This window comes from Lineus longissimus, chromosome 11 (assembly GCF_910592395.1).
Source record: "Lineus longissimus chromosome 11, tnLinLong1.2, whole genome shotgun sequence".
Lineage (NCBI taxonomy): Eukaryota > Metazoa > Nemertea > Pilidiophora > Heteronemertea > Lineidae > Lineus > Lineus longissimus.
In genome coordinates this window covers 7724500-7745372 of record NC_088318.1, presented here as the reverse complement: position 1 = coordinate 7745372, position 20873 = coordinate 7724500, and the positions used below count along the sequence as shown (strand labels likewise).

General features: G+C 41.6%; 1 protein-coding gene across 2 annotated transcripts in view; it reads right to left on the bottom strand.

The window, feature by feature from the left end:
* Positions 1–9649: 9649 nt before the first annotated feature.
* Positions 9650–20873, bottom strand: part of LOC135495769 (mitochondrial inner membrane protein OXA1L-like) — an 83029-nt gene continuing 71805 nt past the window's right edge. The window contains exon 9 of one of the 2 annotated variants that reach the window (XM_064784680.1): positions 9650–9936. In XM_064784680.1, the coding sequence (XP_064640750.1) occupies positions 9794–9936 (143 nt within the window). In that variant the 3' untranslated portion in view covers positions 9650–9793. Of the gene's footprint in view, positions 9937–13800; positions 14034–20873 lie in introns of those variants that run through there. The other variant, XM_064784681.1, reaches the window with a different exon arrangement.

The following is a 20873-nucleotide window of genomic DNA, read 5'->3' as shown; positions in this document are numbered from 1 at the left end:
TTGTTGAAAACATCCGGCCAACCAAAGTGTTAAAAGCACTGAAGTGGTTAAAAGAACATGGCAGTGTCTATAAAGATGCAGATATTGAAATAAATGATTTCTGGGTAGATTCACTGAATGAAGAACAATCTGGAGACCTCATGGAATTCATAGACAAATTTCACACCAGAGCAACACCTTTTGATGAAAATGAGTCTGTACCAAGCTCTTCACAGCAAACAGCTGGACCCAAGTGCAGACCTCCAGAATCAGACATTCAGTTCAAAGTTCACTAAATCACCGATAGGTGGCTCGTTTTGTTTCTATTTGAGCTTGGAGGTTCTAAACTTGTGAGGACATATTTCAAGGGACCCTCTATTCTACCCCAAAAATCTGTCTCGCTCGGACTCCAAAATTTGCCGCCAGGTGGCCATCTTGAAAATTAAACAAAGTCGGATTGCAACCAAATTTCATGTGATTCTATATCTATGTACTCTCTACAACATCCCATTTTCAGCGAAATCCATCGACCAGTATGGCCGCCAGGTGGCCATCTTGAAAATTAAACATAGTCCTATTACTCCGATACTAATGATCGGATTGCAACCAAACTTCATGTGATTATGTATCTATGTACTCTTATCAATATCCCTTATTTTCAGTCAAATCCAAAGACAACTAGAATTGTCAGTTGAGTCTTAGCAGACTCTGGAGTCTCCGCCTCATTGTAGGGGTATTGTTCGCATTGTGAATGGAAGGGGATTGAGAAATTGTCTGGGTGAGAGTGGATGTTGGGATAAGACAATCGATTCGGTTGATTGGAGGGGAAAAAGACGAAATAATGTAGTGTTAGTGGTAGGGAGGGGGTTGAGAGTGATATAAATTTATGTTCTGAAGAATTATGGGACATTTGTTTGGTTTTGTTGCAAGAGCGGGGAGGGGTGAAGGGGGAGACCGAATTATGTCGTCTTTTTCATCAGGAAATTTTGAGATGAGCCCTTGAGGAAGGGATGTGAAGCCGCAGTTGAATGTGCGCTTCGTATGAATGGAAGGAATGAATGAATACATAAACAGATAATATTATTGATTGCTGGTGTATTTGAAGCAATATATATCATTGACAATAGTTATGATTGCGATTAGGTTTGCAGTATACTGTAATCCCGAAAATGTTTGGGTGGCTTTTATTGTTTTTATTGCCATTTGGTTGAAATGGCCCGTTTGTTGTTATGCTGCATTCCAAAGACAACTTCCTGTTTGCTTGGCGTGGCTGGTGACGATGACGACGACGACGTTTTCTTCGAAGAGGTAGTGTGATTTGAGCTTGTGGACGATCTCTTCAAGGGTGATGGGGATGATGTCATTGAAGTTGGTGATGAAGTTTTCTTTGAAGGGGTGGTGTAATTTGTGGTTGTGGAGTACGTTATCTTCAAGGGTGAAGCTGATGATGATGATGATGATGATGATGATGATGGCGGCGATGACATACTTACTGCAAGAGGTAAATAAAGATATGAGCCACAGGCCGACTTAAATTCGCCACATACTGTGTGTGGAAAGTGCTATAGATCCACGTCGGTACAGCACATTTTCACCGAATAACGTGGACTAACTATACATCCAGGAACTAAAAATGCTCTCAGACCAAAATCCAGTGCATGGATGATCAGCCGTGAATGCACACAGCCATGCATGTTGACAAACAAAACAAAAACATCGCACTTTCACTTCAGCGGAGCGATGGTTTATGTGCGAAATACGACTGATCAAGGCAACATAAAGTGTCCAGAAGGGAAGAACACATTCTTGAAACTCAGCCGCTTTAATTCACTGCCGCTTTTTCTTATTTCATAGCCCATAAACTCCAAATATTATATTATATTTACCGGTATTATAGAAAAATGCTTTGATGGTGTAGACAAGTCCCTGGTCTTTATCCATTATGTTCCTCCATATGTGCAGCCAATATGTAATACACATAACGCGGGGCACCAGTCATCGTGCCGGTATGGCGAGGTTTATTGGTTAAAAATTTACATGTATTGCGCTATGTATGCCCATAGCACTTTCGCGGCTGTGACCCAGATTGACTTCTTAGTTCATGGACACCCTCGTTTTATCGATGTTTCGCAATGCATTGCCGTGTTCATGTACATATGAAGCTTTCACCTGGGGACGAGAGTTTGCTGGAATAATTTCTTGAAGATGGCGGAGACTAAATATTGAAAATTACTCCTAAACTGTTGAACTGTTGAACAGATGTCAACCAATTTCCATGTGACATGTACACTCTTCAATAACCCTGAAATTCAGTCAACGTTATAACCAAAATGCTATACTTAGATGGTACCGGTAATTTTCTTTTGTGCCATTGAGCCGAGAAGAATATTATTATTTAATGGAATCAAAACTGCTAAAAACTAGCCAGAAACTGTTCTCCCCATATCCACTGCAAATGACATGCATTACATTACATGAGGTGAGCACATGGTCCCTGGACCATTTCTTTAACTCATTTCCGTCGATTTCGAGGAGAACTGTTCATCCGATCAAATTCATTTTTGGTATGTACATTGGGGGTGACTAGAGGAAGGTTCCTTTCGAAAACCGGCTTGTTCTGATTCTAAATATGGCCACCAGGGCGGCGTGTTTGAAATTGGTTTCCGTCAATTTCGAGGAGAACCGTTCGTCCGATCAAATTAATTTTTGGTATGTACGTTGGGGGTGACTAGAGGAAGGTTCCTTTCGAAAACCGGCTCGTTCTGATTCTCAATGTGGTCACCAGGGCAACGTGCTTGAAATTGGTTTCCGTCAATTTCGAGGAGAACGGCTTGGAGGATGGAATCAATTTTTAGTGGATGTAGGCCTAATGCAGTTTTGTAAGGGGAAGGTTCCTTTCAAAAATCAGCACGATTCGAAATTCAATATGGCGGCCACGCTCACATCCTCAAAATAGGTTTCACAATTTTAATTTCCATATGCAAACTAGCCACTCCACTAAGCCAACTTCACCATTATCTCATCTTCAACCTTAATAGGCTGAGGGGTTATGCTCGCTTTGCAATGCTATTTTTGTAAAATGAAATCCTGAAATCTTGCATTTTCCTGAAAATCGGTTAGGACCTGGGAACTGTCGTGTCAACATTGGCTAGGGCTGAAATTGCAACCTCCATTTATTGCGGATATAACCGCCCATATACAGCACAAGGGTGAAGGATTACAAAATTATGTCTGTAATTGAGAGGTATCCTGATTTAACAGAGGTCAAAATAAATAGAAATGACCAGTTTGGGTCTAACACCACCGTCTTTTTTTTTAATAAGGTAGAGATTACAGGAGTCAACAAAATTAGTTTTATTGAGAGAAATTGACCAGTCCTGCAGGTGATTGGAATTTACAAAGGGTCGTTTTTCATGACATTGTGCTCTACTGCGTATCCCTATAGAGTCGATCAGAAATGGAGACAAGACCACAATTGATTTTTTAAGCCTTTTAGCAGTTAAGTTGTCAATGTTCGACCGCGACGCATCAAATACTGCGTGGGGTTGTGAATCTGAAATTTTCTTATGATATTCCGGACAGTCGGGCAAGTAAATGGTGAAAAATAAACTGGTAGTTGACCACGGAAAGTTTTTGATAATCGACAAATTAGACAGACATTGATATTTCCACTCTTTTCAGCCAACTGGCAGAACAATCTCAAAACACGCCCCCTATTACCAAATTAGCAAAATTCAAGATTAATTTTTTCATCAAATAATTTCTTTATATCTGTAGACTTGCCACAACAAATATTTTTTCAATACCTCTCCAAATATGTACTTAAGAGTTAAAAACATGCACGCGTCTAATTGATAGGCCTCGACCCTCCAACCTATGAATATTCATTAGTGGTCTTGTCTCGGAACCCATCTATTTTTTATTCAGTACCAGCGATGACGTCATTTCTGGTGATTCCCTACGTTGTCCAATGAGCGCTTTTTAAAGTGTGCCATTTGGCATACATTAGCATGCAATGTATATTATCAGCGCTGCCAATTGCCAAACAGAATGCCGTAGCTCCGTCAATTTTGAATCAATTTTTATGGGAGTAACATTATTGTGTTGCTTGGAATGTCTACTTTTTACTCATGTAAGAATCGAAGTACTAAAAAAAAAAATGCAAACAGAATCATGCCGATTCACTGCACATACTGTGGGAATTCTCCACTTCAAAATAATTCGCGAATAGAGCGTGCACTTTTAATATCGTTTTCACAGAATTGTGGCCAAATTTTCAAGAAAGTAGTCCCTAAAGACCTTATGACTACCCACTGAAAGGAACTAGTGATAATATCGCCTACTTGACTTCTTTTTAGCAGAAAATTGGTTACCGTGTTGCAAAATCAATCTTCCATCTTTAGACTGGTCACTCTCACAGTGGGTATGCTGAAATATAGCCTGGTTCCTTGGCCAATTCCATGCGCAGAATACAACTGTGCAACTATACGTCATAGCCCGGGCTTTTGAATCGTCAAAAATTCAGTTAAATGTGCCTGTAGCGCCAACTGGCGGTGAAAACTAAACTAATTCCATTACAAGTAAAAATGAAAAATTATCAAAAAATATTCGGCCAGATGTGAAAACAATATTTCCTCTGTGGACCGAGGAAATGAAGGGCAGAAAAGGAATGAAGTTTAAACTTCCCGATGACCTCATTCGCTTAATGTAGGTCGGATCGCGCTGATTTTTGGTATCTGAGTTCATCTTGGGTTACGCCTAATTTAGCAGCGTCAACGAAGTGCCTAAGCCTTGTGTTTACAAAATGCCCAAAAGTGACACGGAAGGAAGGACAGACACCATTCCCTTAGTAATATTCCCAGCTTTGCTGACATAGTGGTCATATTGATAATCGGAACGAGCCCGTTTTCGGAAGGAACGAGCCCGTTTTCGAAAGGAACCTCGCTCTAGTCACCCTCAACGTACATACCAAGAATGAATTTAATCGTACGAACGGTTCTCCTCGTAATCGATGGAAACCAATTTCAAGCACGCCGCCCTGGTGACTATATTGAGAATCAGAACGAGCTGGTTTTCGAAAGGAACCTTCCTCTAGTCACCCTCAATGTACATACAAAAAATGAATATGATCGGAGGAACGGTTCTCCTCGAAATTAACGGAAACCGATTTCAAGCACGCCGCCCTGGTGACCATATTTAGAATCAGAAAGAGCCGGTTTTCGAAAGGAACCTTCCTTTATTTACCCCCAACGTTCATACCAAAAATGAATTTGATCGGACGAACGGTTCTCCTCGAAATTGACGGAAACCAATTTCAAACACGCCGCCCTGGTGGCCATATTGATAATCGGAACAAGCCCGTTTTCGAAAGGAACCTTTCACTAGTCACCCCCAATGTACATACCAACAATTTAATTGATTGTCAAAGCCGTTCTCCTAGAAATCGACGGAAACCAATTAGCAGACGCCCGCCTGGACGGACGGCGCACGTGACGACAATACCCCTCTAGCCCATTTGGGCTGTTGGGTAAAAACTACTCCCCCATCACTACCTGCGTGGTACCATTAGAAAGGTATTGATCCCGCGTTACAGTGATATGCAGATTATAGATATTCACGAATTAATTGTATATTTTTCTGAGTCTCTTCAATTTTGCTAATTTTTGTGTCCTGAAATTCAGAGCTGCCAACCCCTAAATACCCCTTTCAGTATTTTCCCCCTGAATTTGACACTTTTTCAGTATTTTGGGGGGTCTTTCAGTAACAAATAAATGACTCATTATCACAAACTTTCAGTAGGTTTTTTGTTCCTTGAGAAGCACTAATAAAGTCCAATCTCCGTGCGAACATCAAATTCAAGCCGTCAAAATCGAAATCCGCCATATTGTAATCTGAGAGTGAGTCGTGCGCAACGCAGGAGAAACGCTGGCAGTATCATAATGCCAATGTATTTGAAAAAGTTAATGTGATTTGCGCGAGACTTGGCAGTGTACAGAAATCAACAAAACGAAATCGACGAAACGAAAAAAAATTGAATTTTTTTTTTGAAAATCGTATTTTTGATAGCAATTCCGTAACGCCGTACTAAAATGCGTTTTTCGGCCAAAATCTGCACTAAATACGGGTTGGTAGGTCTGGAAATTTTCCGAAAAAATTAGCAGAAGCCACTTTTATCGAAAAAAAAAATTTCCTTGAAATATTCCTCCCCCCCCCAGTAGACGCAAAACGAACCAAATATCGTCTGTGAATTTTTACTTGAAGCCCAAAAGTCTAATAGTTCGATTGGCAAACTGTAGATGGCTCCCAAATCGCATTTGAGATCGTCAATGATGAACAAGAAACTGGTTTCAGCGTCACTGTGTTTATGCGGTTGCAGGGTTTGGAAAGGATTTGAAATCCGTGTATACACGGTCATAGGGCTGAAAGAGTTAAGATCAACTTTGTTTTGGTCCGAAGAACTGACACAAGTTTTCACTAACTGTGCCTTATTTTTATCTAATATGATACTTTATTTTTCAAATATTTTGTATCTTGTAGATACAAAATAGTTGACTTCCCAGGGCTGAAGCAATGCATTAATAGCCCTTGGGTACAATGATTTAGCATTCAAAATACCAAAGACGCCTGTGAAAGTATAACAAGAGGCCCAAGGGCCTGGCGCTCAGCTGGATGACCTAATAACATAGGACTAAGGGTGTAAAGTAGTAAATATCGGCTTTATACTACTGTTTGAAGGTCAAGAGAACACGTTATACCACTAAAATTTCCAATGCAGAGCTGCCAGCTGGATGTAATATGATTGAACTAATCAGCCATGGTATGTAAATATTACAGGAGGCAACGGAAGATATCCCTAGTTCAGTATGTTGTATCGGTAGCTTTACAGAAAAGAAGTGTCAGAGAGGATGAGACTTCTCCGTGGACAACTGTAGTATGTCCAGGCTGGGTTGTACAGCACAAGGATACAAAATGCTGTCTGTAATTGAGAGGTATCCTGATTTAACAGAGGTCAAAATAAATAGAAATGACCAGTTTGGGACTAACACCACTGTCTTTTTTTTTTAATAAGGAAGAGATTACAGGAGTCAACAAAATTAATTTTATTGAGAAATTGACCTGTCCTGCAGGTGATTGGAATTTACAATACAAAGGGTCGTTTTTCATGACATTGTGCTCTACTGCATATCCCTAGTGAGTCAATCGGGAACCAATCTATCATTGGCGCAGACAGGTTCAAATTGGCTATATCTTGAATAGATTGAATCGCGATGAAAATCTAATGCAATAAAGGAGCAATATCGAAGAGACAAATTAATCAAACCAATTGTCCACAGACTCGGACCCTGCAATGGCGTGATGTATGCGTGCATATAACAGTATATCAATTGGTCCGATAGGGATGATCAGGCAATGTCAATATGCCTCGTTCCTTAGTCAGCAATATGCCCCTTTTTATACGGAGAAGAAGGAGAACCCAGATAGGCCTTCACATGTCGGCTTCCAAATGGCTCGAACCAACTGTACTATCACTACTATAACTTTAAAATGCGTGCTCCTCCTACATGTAGCAATGTCTCGGCCAAAAAGGCACTTAGTCGACAGGCAAGCTAGAAGTTCAGCACCGTGAGCAGCTCCTTGGTAAGGCCATGTCAGGTTCACGCGCCTCTTCAGATACATCAAGTATTGAAAGCTGTGGTGAGCACATAAAAAGACCATGGTCACCTTAATTTGAAAATCCCTTCATAATCAAGGGCTACCTCTGACTGAAACAGCACCCATAAACAATAGACCACCAATTTGACCCCAGGTCCTAACTGCGGAAAACCCACGTCCAGCAACCAAAAGTACCAAAAATACATTTTTGTTTACATTTGAACTGCACACGTTTGTTTACAATTTCATTTCGCAATGGCTTGGTTTCTGTGAGTGGTAAGGAGAATTGACAGTGTCCGATTAAAAATCCCTCATTACTGCTCTGCTGAAGTAAATTTTTGAATAAAACCAAGACGTTGCATCAGGGTAAGGTGTCACCACCATTCATGCAAAATTTCAAGGCGATCCAATGCCTCTAAGTGTGAAGTTATTCGTCCCCCTTCTAATATTATTATAGAAAGATTTAGACCAGCGATGACGTCATTTCTGGTGATTCCCTACGTTGTCCAATGAGCGCTTTTTAAAGTGTGCCATTTGGCATGCATTAGCATGCAATGTATTTTATCAGCGCTGCCAATTGCCGAACAGAATGCCGTAGCTCCGTCAATTTTGAATCAATTTTTATGGGAGTAACATTATTGTGTTGCTTAAAACGTCTACTTTTTACTCATGTAAGAATCGACTACTAAAAACTAATATGCAAACAGAATCATGCCGATTCACTGCACATACTGTGGGAATTCTCCACTTCAAAATACATCGCGAACAGAGCGTGCACTTCCGATATCGTTTTCACAGAATTGTGGCCAAATTTTCAAGAACTAATTTCTGAAAGTATTCCCTTAAGACCTTATGACTACCCACTGAAAGGAACTAGTGATAATATCGCCTACTTGACTACTTTTTAGCAGAAAATTGGTTACTTGTTGCAAAATCAATCTACCATCTTTAGACTGGTCACAGTGGGTATGCTGAAATATAGCCTGGTTCCCTGGCCAATTCAATGCGCAGAATACAACTGCGCAACTATACGTCATAACCCGGGCTTTTGAATCGTCAAAAAACTGTCAAATGTGCCTGTAGCGCCAACTGGCGGTGAAAACTAAACTAATTCCATTACAAGTCAAAATGAAAAATTTATTAAAAAATATTCGGCCAGATTTGAAAACAATATTTTCTCTGTGGACCGAGGTATAAAGGAAAGAAGTTTAAACTTCCCGATGACCTCATTCGCCGAATGTAGGTCGGATCGCGCTGATTTTTGGTTTCTGAGTTCCCCTTGGGCTACTCCTAATTTAGCAGTGTCAACAAAGTGCCTAGGTCTTACGGTTACAAAATGCCCAAAATTGACATGGAAGGATGGCAGGAAGGACGGACACCATTCCCTTAGTAATATGACCAGCTTCGCTGACTTTGTCAGCTGAGCTAAAAACGAGTACTAACTAATAATAACTGTGCCTTCATCAGATACCCGATAGTTGATCGGCTATTACTCACTCATAAATAACATCCTTGAACATACGATGGTAACAAGTTGAAAACATGTGCAGCGACACAGGTCGAGAACGTGTGCAGCGACACATGTTGAGAACATGTGCGGCGACACAGGCTTAGAACATGTGCAGCAACACAGGCTTAGAACATGTGCTGCTAGACATGCAGCAACACAGGCTAAGAACATGTGCAGTGACACAGGCTGAGAACATGTGCCACGACACAACACACTCTGCTGACGCATCCTGAACTTCTATTTCAAGCAGCAAAGGCAATAGAAGTTCACAGACAAATCTGTGTTGACATCACTGTTTGAATCACAAGTTATTCACTCCTAGGTTAAGATATTTTCACAATTCCTGACATACACATGTACATGGAATAAGCACAGGAACATACTGACAATGCACGAACAACCAACATTCTGTACTCTTATGACTTGGCTTTGATAGCCTTGACTCCAACAAACTTGATCATCTGGTCCAGTTAGAAACCACCAATTTAATGATAAGAACAGTTCATATTCCAAGGATGAGTGTAGCATTTATTTTTGGAAGTTCAAAGCCTTTTCTAAATCTATCGAAATGTCATAAAACCCTTCACGATCACAAGTCCAACAATCACACTCAGTCACTAATCAAATAATCTTTCCTAAATAGGTCTGTTATCATTTCCCTTTCCTTGGTTTGGCTTTTGTCGGATCGTAACGATATGTCTTTTGTATAGGGCCTAGACCAGCTTGTTTAAACTTAACACTATCTGCTCGCTGTCGGTCTTCAACGGCTGCTATCGTCTGGGAGTTGTTCCAGGCTAAAAAAAATAGTGATGATTATGATCAACTAACAGTTAATGTATATGTGTATGTTTATATATACAGTAAATGCTCAGTTACCTCGGGATAGGCCTACTTCAGATCAACTTAGTTTTTTGTATAAAATGGGGCCCAGAGAGGGTATTCATGTAAAATGTGACACTGATTTTTTAGTGAATAGAAGTGTACAGGCCTATGGTTGATTGGTTTTCTGAAAGAGGACTTGAATGAGACGTGTCCTTTGCCAAGGCCTGGGTCTATTTCATACTATTGTAGGAGAAAAAGAATTAACCCTTTCTTGTTTTTTAGTGAAATTGGTTTCAGTCATTCAATACGCAGACCTCTGACCAGTGACAATGATTACAACTTTTATCCACCTTTTCGTGTTGTTTGTACGTTTGGTTGTCTGCATGGATATGCCTAATGATGGTGAGGGTGATATGGAAGGTCATCGTCCTGGTACGTCTAGGCGACTCCATGGCTACCCTGTGGAGGCACGTCTACGGCATGCATTAGACTGTCAGCATGCTATTGAACATGGTCAGGTTTTGAATGTCGCAGAGTATGCAAGGAGGCATAGATTGTCCAATTCAACTTTGCGCGGATGGATTCAGGACATTGACCACCTCATGGACCAGGCAGAACACAATGCTCACAGTCGAAGGGTGCGCATTGATCATGATGGATTATGGCCTGAGGTTGAAGATGCCGTGCACCAGTCATTTCTTGAGAGGAGGCAGAGAGCTCTGCCTGTATCCAGGTCTGATCTTCGCCAGGATGCTGTTGTAGCCTTTGAAAATTGGTGGGGTGAGCTTCCTGTCGAAAGACAGGATGAAATGAGGCACCAGCGCCCTGAAAGAGTGAACTTTGTTGCTAGTGATGGGTGGTTGTCAAGGTTCATGGCCAGAAGGTGCATCACGTTTCGTCGAAAAACCAAGGATACTGCCACATTACCACGTGATGCTGAGGAGAGGGTGGCTAGATTTCAAGAGGAGGTACGGACTACTGTTCAGGAAAATAACGTCCACACTATTTTTAACTTTAATGAAACTTTTACCCAACTTGATTTTCCGCCAATGTATACTGCTGCAACAAAGGGGTCAAAGAACATTGATGTGCGGACATCGAGGGGGAACCCAAAACTGGGTTGTACGGTTGGACTTACAATTGGGTCAAATGGAGAGAAAGCTCCAGCTCATGTCGTTTTCAGGGAACCCGGTTTTGTTAGGGAAATCAGAGCCCTGCATGACATACCAGAAAATGTAAGGGTAACGTCTTCAAGGTCTGGGTGGGAGAATGCAGGAACACTGCAGCACTGGCAGGAAGAAATCTTTTTTCCCTTTGTTGGAGACTTTAATCCAAATGAAATTTTGCTTTTGGTAGACAGATTTCGCCCACATCAGGCCGAACAATTCTGCCAGCCTCTGGTTGAAGCTGGTATTTTACTTGATGACATCCCTGCCAGATGTACATCTCTCGCCCAGCCTCTAGACCTAACCGTCATGAGGGGGTTTAAAACCTTGGTCCGTAAGTACTGGAAGGAATGGAAAACCCAGCATACTAATGCAGATGGACAGTGTGACAAAATCCCTCTCCTATCAGTTCTAGGAATTCTAAGTCATGCATGGGCTGATGTAAGTCCCAATGCAGCAATTCGGGGATTCCAAGTAGCTGGACTCATTCCACGTGAAAATGGACAATACGCCGATGCTTAGGCGGAAGGAGGTCTTCTCCTTGATGAAGATGAACTGTCTGATGTGGAAGAGGATATTGTGTTTCATGATTACAATGAAGACAGTGACTGACTTGTAACAGAAGTCTGAATTTGTCATAAAGTGTTGACTTTTCGGCTCATGAGACTCATTCCACCAATCAATGTTGAAATTTGGTCTTTTTTAGTGTTGTAATGAGTTGTCTAATGCTGACTGATTTTGACTTTTCATTCAGTGTTAGGATACACTCCAATGCAGACAAGAGCGACCTATTCACTTTTATTCCATTACTCAATGAACTCCCAAGGGGTCTGACTTGAATAAACGAAATGAGCATGATGTTCTGACTTCATGTTAATTTAAACACCTATTGAAACAGCTGTCACCATAAATAAGTGGTCAACTTTCTCTCCCCCATAAAGGCCTCATATTATGTGTTCGCAAAAATTGGCTGATCCCGAGGTAACTGAGCATTTACTGTATGTTTATTAGTACTACAAGTACAGAAATCTGTGCAAGTGCATGAAACAATTTGTGCGGGTGCAGACAAATGAACCAGCCGTTTTCTAATTGATTTCCTTACACATCCTTACATATATATCTTATATATACATAGTGACTAAGTCACGCAGTGCACAAGAAATCTAAAAGTGTTTTCATTTCTGCATTTGTTAATGAAACGGTCAAGGGCCATTGTGCTCACCGTATATATATTTGGATGTTAGGAATGCATCCTGGTTAAGAAACATGCTACATGTATAGGATTTAGGTCAAACCAAAGTTGGTATGACATGTGATGTATCGTTGCTTGGAATACCTACCATTAAAACATAATCGGAACAAGAGGCCCAAGGGCCTGGCGCTCAGCTGAAATGGATGGGTGAAGGCAAGGGCCAAGTGTGTGTTGGTACCCCGTTATTATGAGGCAACGTGAAGCTGTAACGTCTAGCACGCAGAAGTGCTGGTGCGAAAGACCTTCTTGCTATATCAGTGCATGCTGAAGTACTGAGTTGACGTTACCCTGCTATTATGACGTAAAGTCATTTCTATTACTGTTGCAGTAGTGGGATGTGTGATGACGTCAAGGAGTTGTGTGGTGACGTCTAAGAGTGGAGTCCTTGTCTTCATACAGCGTAGGTGGAACTAATAACATGCACATGGACACAAGGTACATAACTAGACATAACGCGATCGAGACGAATCGCAATGTATGCCCCAACTCCGTGAGCACCCGCATCCGCATGCCTGTCGCTGAACTGGTTTTGAAGTTCTGGAGTGTAAGGGAAAGAGCAGCCATATTGGATATTGTGCCAGGTCATATATTGATAGGGTAGCTCCCCTCATTTAGGCCATCAGACCACATTAGTTTCATGCCTGTGACTCAAACAGTTCTTGAGTAGTTGGGCAGGCAGCCATGATGGATTTTGGGTGTACCCCAAAGTCACTACACTAGATCATCACACCAGAGAAGTTTCAGGTCTGTCACACACTCAGTTCACAAGTTATCGGGCGGAATGCGAAAAAAACAAAGATGGCTGCCTGGCGGCCATGATGGATTTTAGGTCGGGCCCAAAATGGATAGGGCACCTCCCCTACACTAGTTCATCACACTACAGAAATTTCAGGTTTATCACTCTCTCGGTTCTATAGTTATGGGGCAGAATGCGAAAAACAAAGATGGCCGCCTAGCGGCCATGATGGATTTTAGTTCGGGCCCAGAATCGATAGGGCACCTCCCCAACAATAGAGCATCACACCACAGAAGTTTCAGGTTTATCACTCAGTTCTATAGTTAGGCGGAATGCAAAAAACCAATATGGTGGCCTGGCGGCCATCTTGGATTTGGGCTTTGGCCCAAAATCAATAGGGAACCTTCGAGACCCTAGGCCTTCACACCATAAAAATTTCAAGTCTACCGGACAAGCGGTTCCTGAGTTATAGAGCGGAATAGAGTGCGGCCAAGCACATAATGCCCCCATCTCAACTTCGTTGAGCGGGGGAATAATTATTACAGTGTATTTTGTGAGGTGGGGCCTGGTGCTTTACAATGGTCAAATGAACCGACTGTTGCCTGGACATTGATGAAGTGGATGCAGCCAAATGTTTGGGATGGTCTTTTTTGTATGTGAAGAAAAGAAGATAAAGAGTTGGTTAACAAAATGAACTTTATTGGCGCGGCAGATATTTGATGCCTTTCGGCAGATATTTGAAGCACCTTGCGGCAGATATTTGATGCCTTGCGGCAGATATTTGATAACGCTCTCCGGGAATGGAAAGCAGTAAAACGAGTAAGCACACCTTACTCTGAATGTGGGAACAGCAGGTGCTTTCCTGGACATGAAATGTGCCAACGACTACTCTTGCAATAACCAACAGCAGTTAATCTGTAAAAAAAGAGAAGAGAAATTAACAATGACTGAATAAAAAAGGGTGACATAGACGGGGAAATGTACACCACCGGATACAGTCTGTGCTTGATCTGTCAGATGATATCCTGAACAAGGCATCTATGGAAGCAAATCCAGAAAGAGACTTAACCTTCGAAGGGCACACTTATTACTCAGTGAAAAGTCAGTCCTGTGGGCTGTTTGCCAATTCAAAATAAAAGTGTAACCTCTTTAAATTAGTCTCACAGACTGAACCATAACACTCAACAGCCAACCGTGCCCACATGATGCGAGCCGAGAGCTGGGCTTAAAGATGAGCGAGTGGTGTACTACATTTTGAAAATTGTCTATCGTCTACGACATGTGACAGAACAGGATCTCGTGGACTTAATGATGAGGTACTATCAAATAAGGTGTCCATCAAATGAATCATGAGGGCCGGTTGAGTTATACTCTAAGCCTATTATAGGGCTAGGCTATCGTTTTTGTCTTTTTTACAGCCTACAGCACAGCCATGCACAGCGCAGTGTACAGACAGTACAGGATTGCAAACCAAAAACATGAGCATTGCTGCGTAACGAAACTGCAGTGGAATTCAAACTACGATGTCATAATGTTGCTTTCAAAATAATTGTTCTCACGGCCAATGACCAGACAGGGAGAAAAGAAACGTAAATGGCGAGATTTGTTGCAAAATAGCCAACCACAACAACTCAGGGGGTAGGTGTAAACTGTGGACAAAAGTGTGGACGAAAGTGTGGACGAAAGTGTGGACGAAAGTGTGGACAGGGGCCCTCTCAGTTTGGTGGGCTGGCATTTCTTTGTCTTTCAATATATTTAAAAGAAATTGCAGTATATTATGCATTATAATCTTTTTAAAGGATCAGCGAAAGAGAAAAAGAAAAAAAATTATTTTGATGGGTGATTTTGATCAATGAGTGGACGGGCTTTTTTGCCCCTTTTTTGAAGGTTTTCGAAGTGGCCAATGTGGACTAATTATCAAAGAATTTGTTGAAACTGTGATATTTCTAACTAGTCCAAATAATATTCTTTCACAAAAACTACTTTTATTTGAATGACAATGACAATATCATTCAGTTGTAGGCAAAAATAGTTGGCCCTCTCTCAGACCAACTTTCGTTGATCCAAGATGGCGGCACCACTGAAGCCCTGTTGAAAGGTTACTGTAAACCAGTCAGGAGCTATACTAGTCAGTTTCACTGAGACAAGTCATACTGTAAAACAGATCAGGATATGTTATTTCCTCCGATTAGGGGCCAATGTACATTCACTGATGTAATTTATCGCCTATCCGCCATAGTTTTGAAACGTGCCTGTTTAACGGACAGACAGACAGACAGACAGACGGACATTCATTCTACCATTTACTGATATGAATAGCTCAGCTTGTCAGCTGAGCTAACAAATAGGCCATAATTCATTAGTTACAAATGGTGACAATGATATAGCATATGCAATAACAATAGTTCGCATGACTAAGTGTAGATGTCAGCACTGATGTAAAACTGTAAAGTCGTACAAGAGACGTACAACAGACTAGCACATCTCCCTTTTTGAGACTGAAGTCCTGATAGTCCAAGTGTCTTTTATGGGAGTAGCTTATAATCTTAGCTCACAATTACTCTAAACCAATTAAAACTCACAACATGGAACACACATAACTGAAAAACAATTCTAGTCAAAACTTTGACTCAAGATTCCAAACACAACTTTAGGTGTTCCTTGAATTATGAATATTTCGATTCAAACTCATCTAACACAAAACACTATCCAGATTGAATCCTCTGGAATTTAGCAATCTCACAGAATACACATACCAGTGAATGCTAGTATACTTTTTTAAAACAGAAATTTTAAAGGCACAACTTTACCTAAGATTCTAAACGTGAATGTTGTACCAAACTTGGTCAACTTTAGTCTAAACAGAAAATTACTTAGAACATGAACAATAATGAGAGTCTGTCAATTTCACAACATTGTAGCACAGAACACAAATATGTCAATATACAGCATGACACAAAATCAAGTCTTAGTCACTAAATACAGTGTGACACAAAACATGAAAAATGAGCAGCGATCCGCCTACACCCATTCTTCAGGCTATATGTGCACTACGAATGATTTGAGTCAGATTTTGCTCACAATCGAATCCTGAACACTAGTGACTGCGTGCACAAAATCGTCAAAATGTCTGGGCGCTTTCACAACACATCCCGATCTCGTTGTAACTTGCTCCGCACTTGTGTTCGATCCATGCTGAACTTGAACAACTGGTGTCTTGGGTGCTGCTTTCAACGGCGTCTGTTTTCCTGGCGATATCGGTGTTCGTTCTGCAGGCGTCCTCTGGATCGACGTTTCACTAGCAGATTCTGGTGATGCAGGTGGATCTAGGTGTACTGCCGACGATGCGTTATTGATTGCAGTACCAGGCGTGTCAGGCTGAGTCGGGTGAGCATCCAATAATGCTCTAGTAAGCAAATCCTCATTTCTGGGCGGATTTCGGACAACTACAGTCTTGTCAGGCTTGATCATTGCCCGATTTCGACGGAAAGACTTGTCCTTAGACTGGATTTGGTATGATCTTGGACCACACGAATTGACAATTGTCCCTTTGATCCATTCTCCATTGTGTCTAAAGACAACCTTGTCTCCAGGCTTCAGATCACCCAGAGGCGGTCTTGTCGCTGTTTTATTGTGATGGCGGGCTTGAGTCTTGGCATTCTTCTCGCGCGCGTTTTGAACAGTCTTTGTCTGTAGAGTGGTTTTCAGACATTTCTCATTTACCGGCAAACGCGTTCGTAACTTTCGACCCATTAAGAGTTCAGCTGGTGACTTACCATCAATCACAGGAGTGTCTCTATAGTTCATGAACGCGATATGCGGCTCGATCTTGGTTTCTTTCGCCTTTTTCATGAGTTTCTTAGCAATGCCACAATACTTTTCAGCTAGTCCATTGGCTTTTGGATACCTAGGACTGACAGTCACATGGTTTATTCCCCAGTTTTCAGTGAAATCGCAGAATTTTTCACAGGCATAGTTGCTTCCATTATCAGAGACAAGAGTTTCTGGAATTCCTAGTCTGGCGAACATAGCTTTCAGCTTATCTATAAGGTTCTCAGCGGTCATATCGTCAAGTTTCACGGTTTCAAAATAGTTCGAATGATAGTCAACAACAAGAAGATAGTTCTTACTGAGGAAAGTGAACACATCTGTCCCCAGTTTATTCCATGGAAGATTCGGCCTAGCATGTGATATTAGCGGTTCTTTCTGTTGACGTGATTGAAATTTGAGACAGATCGCACATTTTTCAACACAATTTTTTATCTCTGTCGCCATACCAACCCAGAACATTGCAGCTTTGGCTCTGGATAGGCATTTGTCCCGGCCAAGATGTCCCTCATGTATTCTATCAAGCATTTCTTTGCGGAATTTCTGCGGAATGATGACACGTTCTCCACGTAATAATAGATTGTCACAGACTGAGAGTTCATCACGGAATTGCCAATACTGGCGCACACAGAATGGCACATCCTTCTTGTGGCGAGGCCATCCTGCCACAATCGTAGTTTTGAGCTGCTGTAGCTCAGCATCAGATTGTACCTCATGTCTAAATGAAGCAAGTTTCTTTGCTGAAAACGGTAGGGTTGCACATATCATGTGAACTTGGTAGTTCAACTCGCGATCAAGTTCAGTGTCCTCAGGTTTGCTTGGCTGAGGGGCCCTTGACAGAGTATCTGCAATGTTTAGTGATTTTCCAGGAGCCCATTGATACTCGAAACTGTATTTCTGAAGACGCAACATCAACTGTTGTACCCCCGGCGGGCAAGATGCAAGTGGTTTCTTAAACAGATACTGCAGCGGTTTGTGATCATTGACGAGACGAAAATCACGACCGTACACGTACTGATGTAGCTTTTCACAAGCACTTGTGACCCGCTCTACCAAAACTAGGCGTTTGTCGCATCTGAACTTGACAGGTTGATACGGACTTGTTGTTCATTTCCCTATTGTAGACATTTTGTGAAATGTGACCAAATCAGTTTGTAATAGATTTCACAAAAGGTCTACAATAGGGAAATGAACAACAAGTCCATATCAACCTGTCGAGTTCAGATGCGACAAGCGTCTAGTTTTGGTAGAGCGAGTCACAATTGTACAACTGAGCAATTCAAGTTCTATTTGGGACCAGTTCTTTTGGCTCAGGGTCAAGGATTGAGATCCATACGCGACTGGGTGGTCCCCTTGCAATAGTACAAAACCTACGCCATCTCGCGACGCATCACATGAAACGTCACATCCTTTTTCGGATCGAAATATGTCAATACCGGTGACATCACTAAGAATTCTTTGAGTCTCTGGAATGCTTTCTTATGATTCTCATCAAACACAAATGCCACGTCTTTTTTCAGTAAGTCCCTGAGAAGTCGAGTCTCCTCAGCCATGTTGGGTATGAATTTGCTCACATACGCTATCATTCCCAAGAATCTCTGCAACTCTTGCTTGCATTTCGGATTTTTCAACTGTGTGATGGCATTGAGCCTATCTTCATCAATCCTCATCCCCTGCTGATCAAACAGAAGACCTATGTACTTTACTTCGGTTTCTTCAAGTACACATTTCTGCCAGTTTAGTTTCAAGTTCTTTTCTCGGCATACTTCCAGAACTTCTCTCACGCGTTTCTTCAGCGTTTCCTTGTCTGCGGCATGAATCAAAATATCGTCTATGTACACTTCTACACCGACTAAATGACTGAACATATCGGTCATATATTTCTGATACACCTGACTGCTAAGTTTAAGTCCATATGGGAGCCTGTTGAATTTGAAATTCCCGAATGGAGTTGAAAAAGTTGTCAGGATCGAGCTTTCCTCCTCAAGCAAAATTTGCCAGAAAGAAGCTTTTGCGTCTAGTTTCGCAAAGTACTTTGAGCCAGATAACTTTGAAGCAAGTTCTTCTTGTGTCGGGATTCTGAAATGATCAGTCACAATATATTTGTTCAAGTTTCTCGAATCTAAACAAATTCTCAGCTCTTTATTTGGCTTTTCCACCATGACCATCGAATTTATCCAGTCTGTGGCTTTCTCAACTTTAGAAATGATGCCTTCTTTCAGCATTTTGTTCAACTCACGTTTTATACGTTTTATCAGCGCAAACGGAATTCTTCGCGGCGGATTTTGTTTTGGCTTTGGGTCCTTTAACTTGATTTCAACTTTTGGCGCATTCAGTCCATCTAGCTTAGTACTGAAAACATCACGGTATTCACGGTACAACTCATGTTCATCAGGTTTGTCCTCCTTTTCAATGTCAACAGTATTTATGGTGACAACGTTCAAATCGCACAATGCAGGAAATCCCAGGATGGGTGTGCGGTTACCCTCAGTAACAAAGAAATCAAGTTCTTTATCACATACTTTCACTCAACATTTTCCAACGAGGGCAATCTTTTCTCCAGTGTAAGAGAATAACTTAGTATCAGCTCGCATTAATTTAGCACTCAGTTTCAAGGATTTATTCACATGCGCAGGAATCAAGTTCACCTGTGACCCTGTGTCAACTTTAAATTTCACGCGAAAATGATTTAATTTGCCACATTTACCACAGGTTTTCTTAAACGCGGGGCACCTGTTTGGTACACGATGCACAAGACCACAACGATCACAGTTTTTGTCATCCTATTGCGCAGAATTTCCACTTCGAGGTTGGCGATTTTGTGCTCGTCCGCGTGATGACGATGCTCCACGTGATGATGACGCTCCACGTTTCTTGTTTCCTGTCGCCACGGAATCCACGTCTTTTTCTTTTTCTTTATCAGTCGTTGTCTTGTCCATCTCGTCAATCTGCTTAGTTACCATCTCAAGCGTTCGACACATCGCTGTTACCCTATCTGCGTCAAGATCCTTAGTTGCCAGAATCTTTTTCTTCAAGGTCTGATCTTCGATACCGAAAATTAACTGGTTACAGATATTTTGGTTTATGCGGTCACCAAAGTCACATTTCTTTGCTGTATCTTTGACTTCTTTCAAAAAGTCATTGAACTGTCGCTGTCCCTGTGTTATATTTCGGAAAACATGGCGTTGGAATGTTTTATTTGGCGCGGCTAGGTCATCGAAGTGTCTCGTGAACTTTTCAAGTATAGCTTCATTCGTCGTTCCTTCTTCGATTCCCGGAAATGTGTCGAAAATCTTCCAACCATCTACTCCAAGTAGGTGCTTGAGTACGGCTCGCTGTACTGCTACGGCTTTGGTTGACCCACCAGTTGCAACCATGTACACTTCAAAACTTTCTCCGAAGATACGCCACGTTTCTACCATTTTGTTGATCCCTTCAAAAGAGACATCGACTTCTAGTGTCGCAGGGGCTGGCAAGTGCTCCATTATGCAAGATGGAATGTACTACTCGATGTACACAAAACTTCGTTTTACACAGGGGCGAGGGGGTTCTCACTTTCTTTCCTGTTTTTACCTTTCTACACTTCATACTTCTTCCACACACTAGTTTGGCGCTGCCACCATGTTCCAGTCTTTACATACGTTGCTGGATTACCAACCAGTGCGTACCTTGTCCAGAGATGATCAAGGATTTACGTAACCATAAGTTACAAAAGATAACACATTTTTATTCATCGGAAGAAGACCAGAGCGCATGCTCCAACGGAACACGAATTAGCATGGGTACATAATTATGTTGCAATAACAATAGTTTGCATGACTAAGTGTAGAGGTCAGCACTGATGTAAAACTGTAAAGTCGTACAAGAGACGTACAACAGACTACTAGCACACCACCGCCAAATTTGAAATCGCCAAAATTCAGTCAA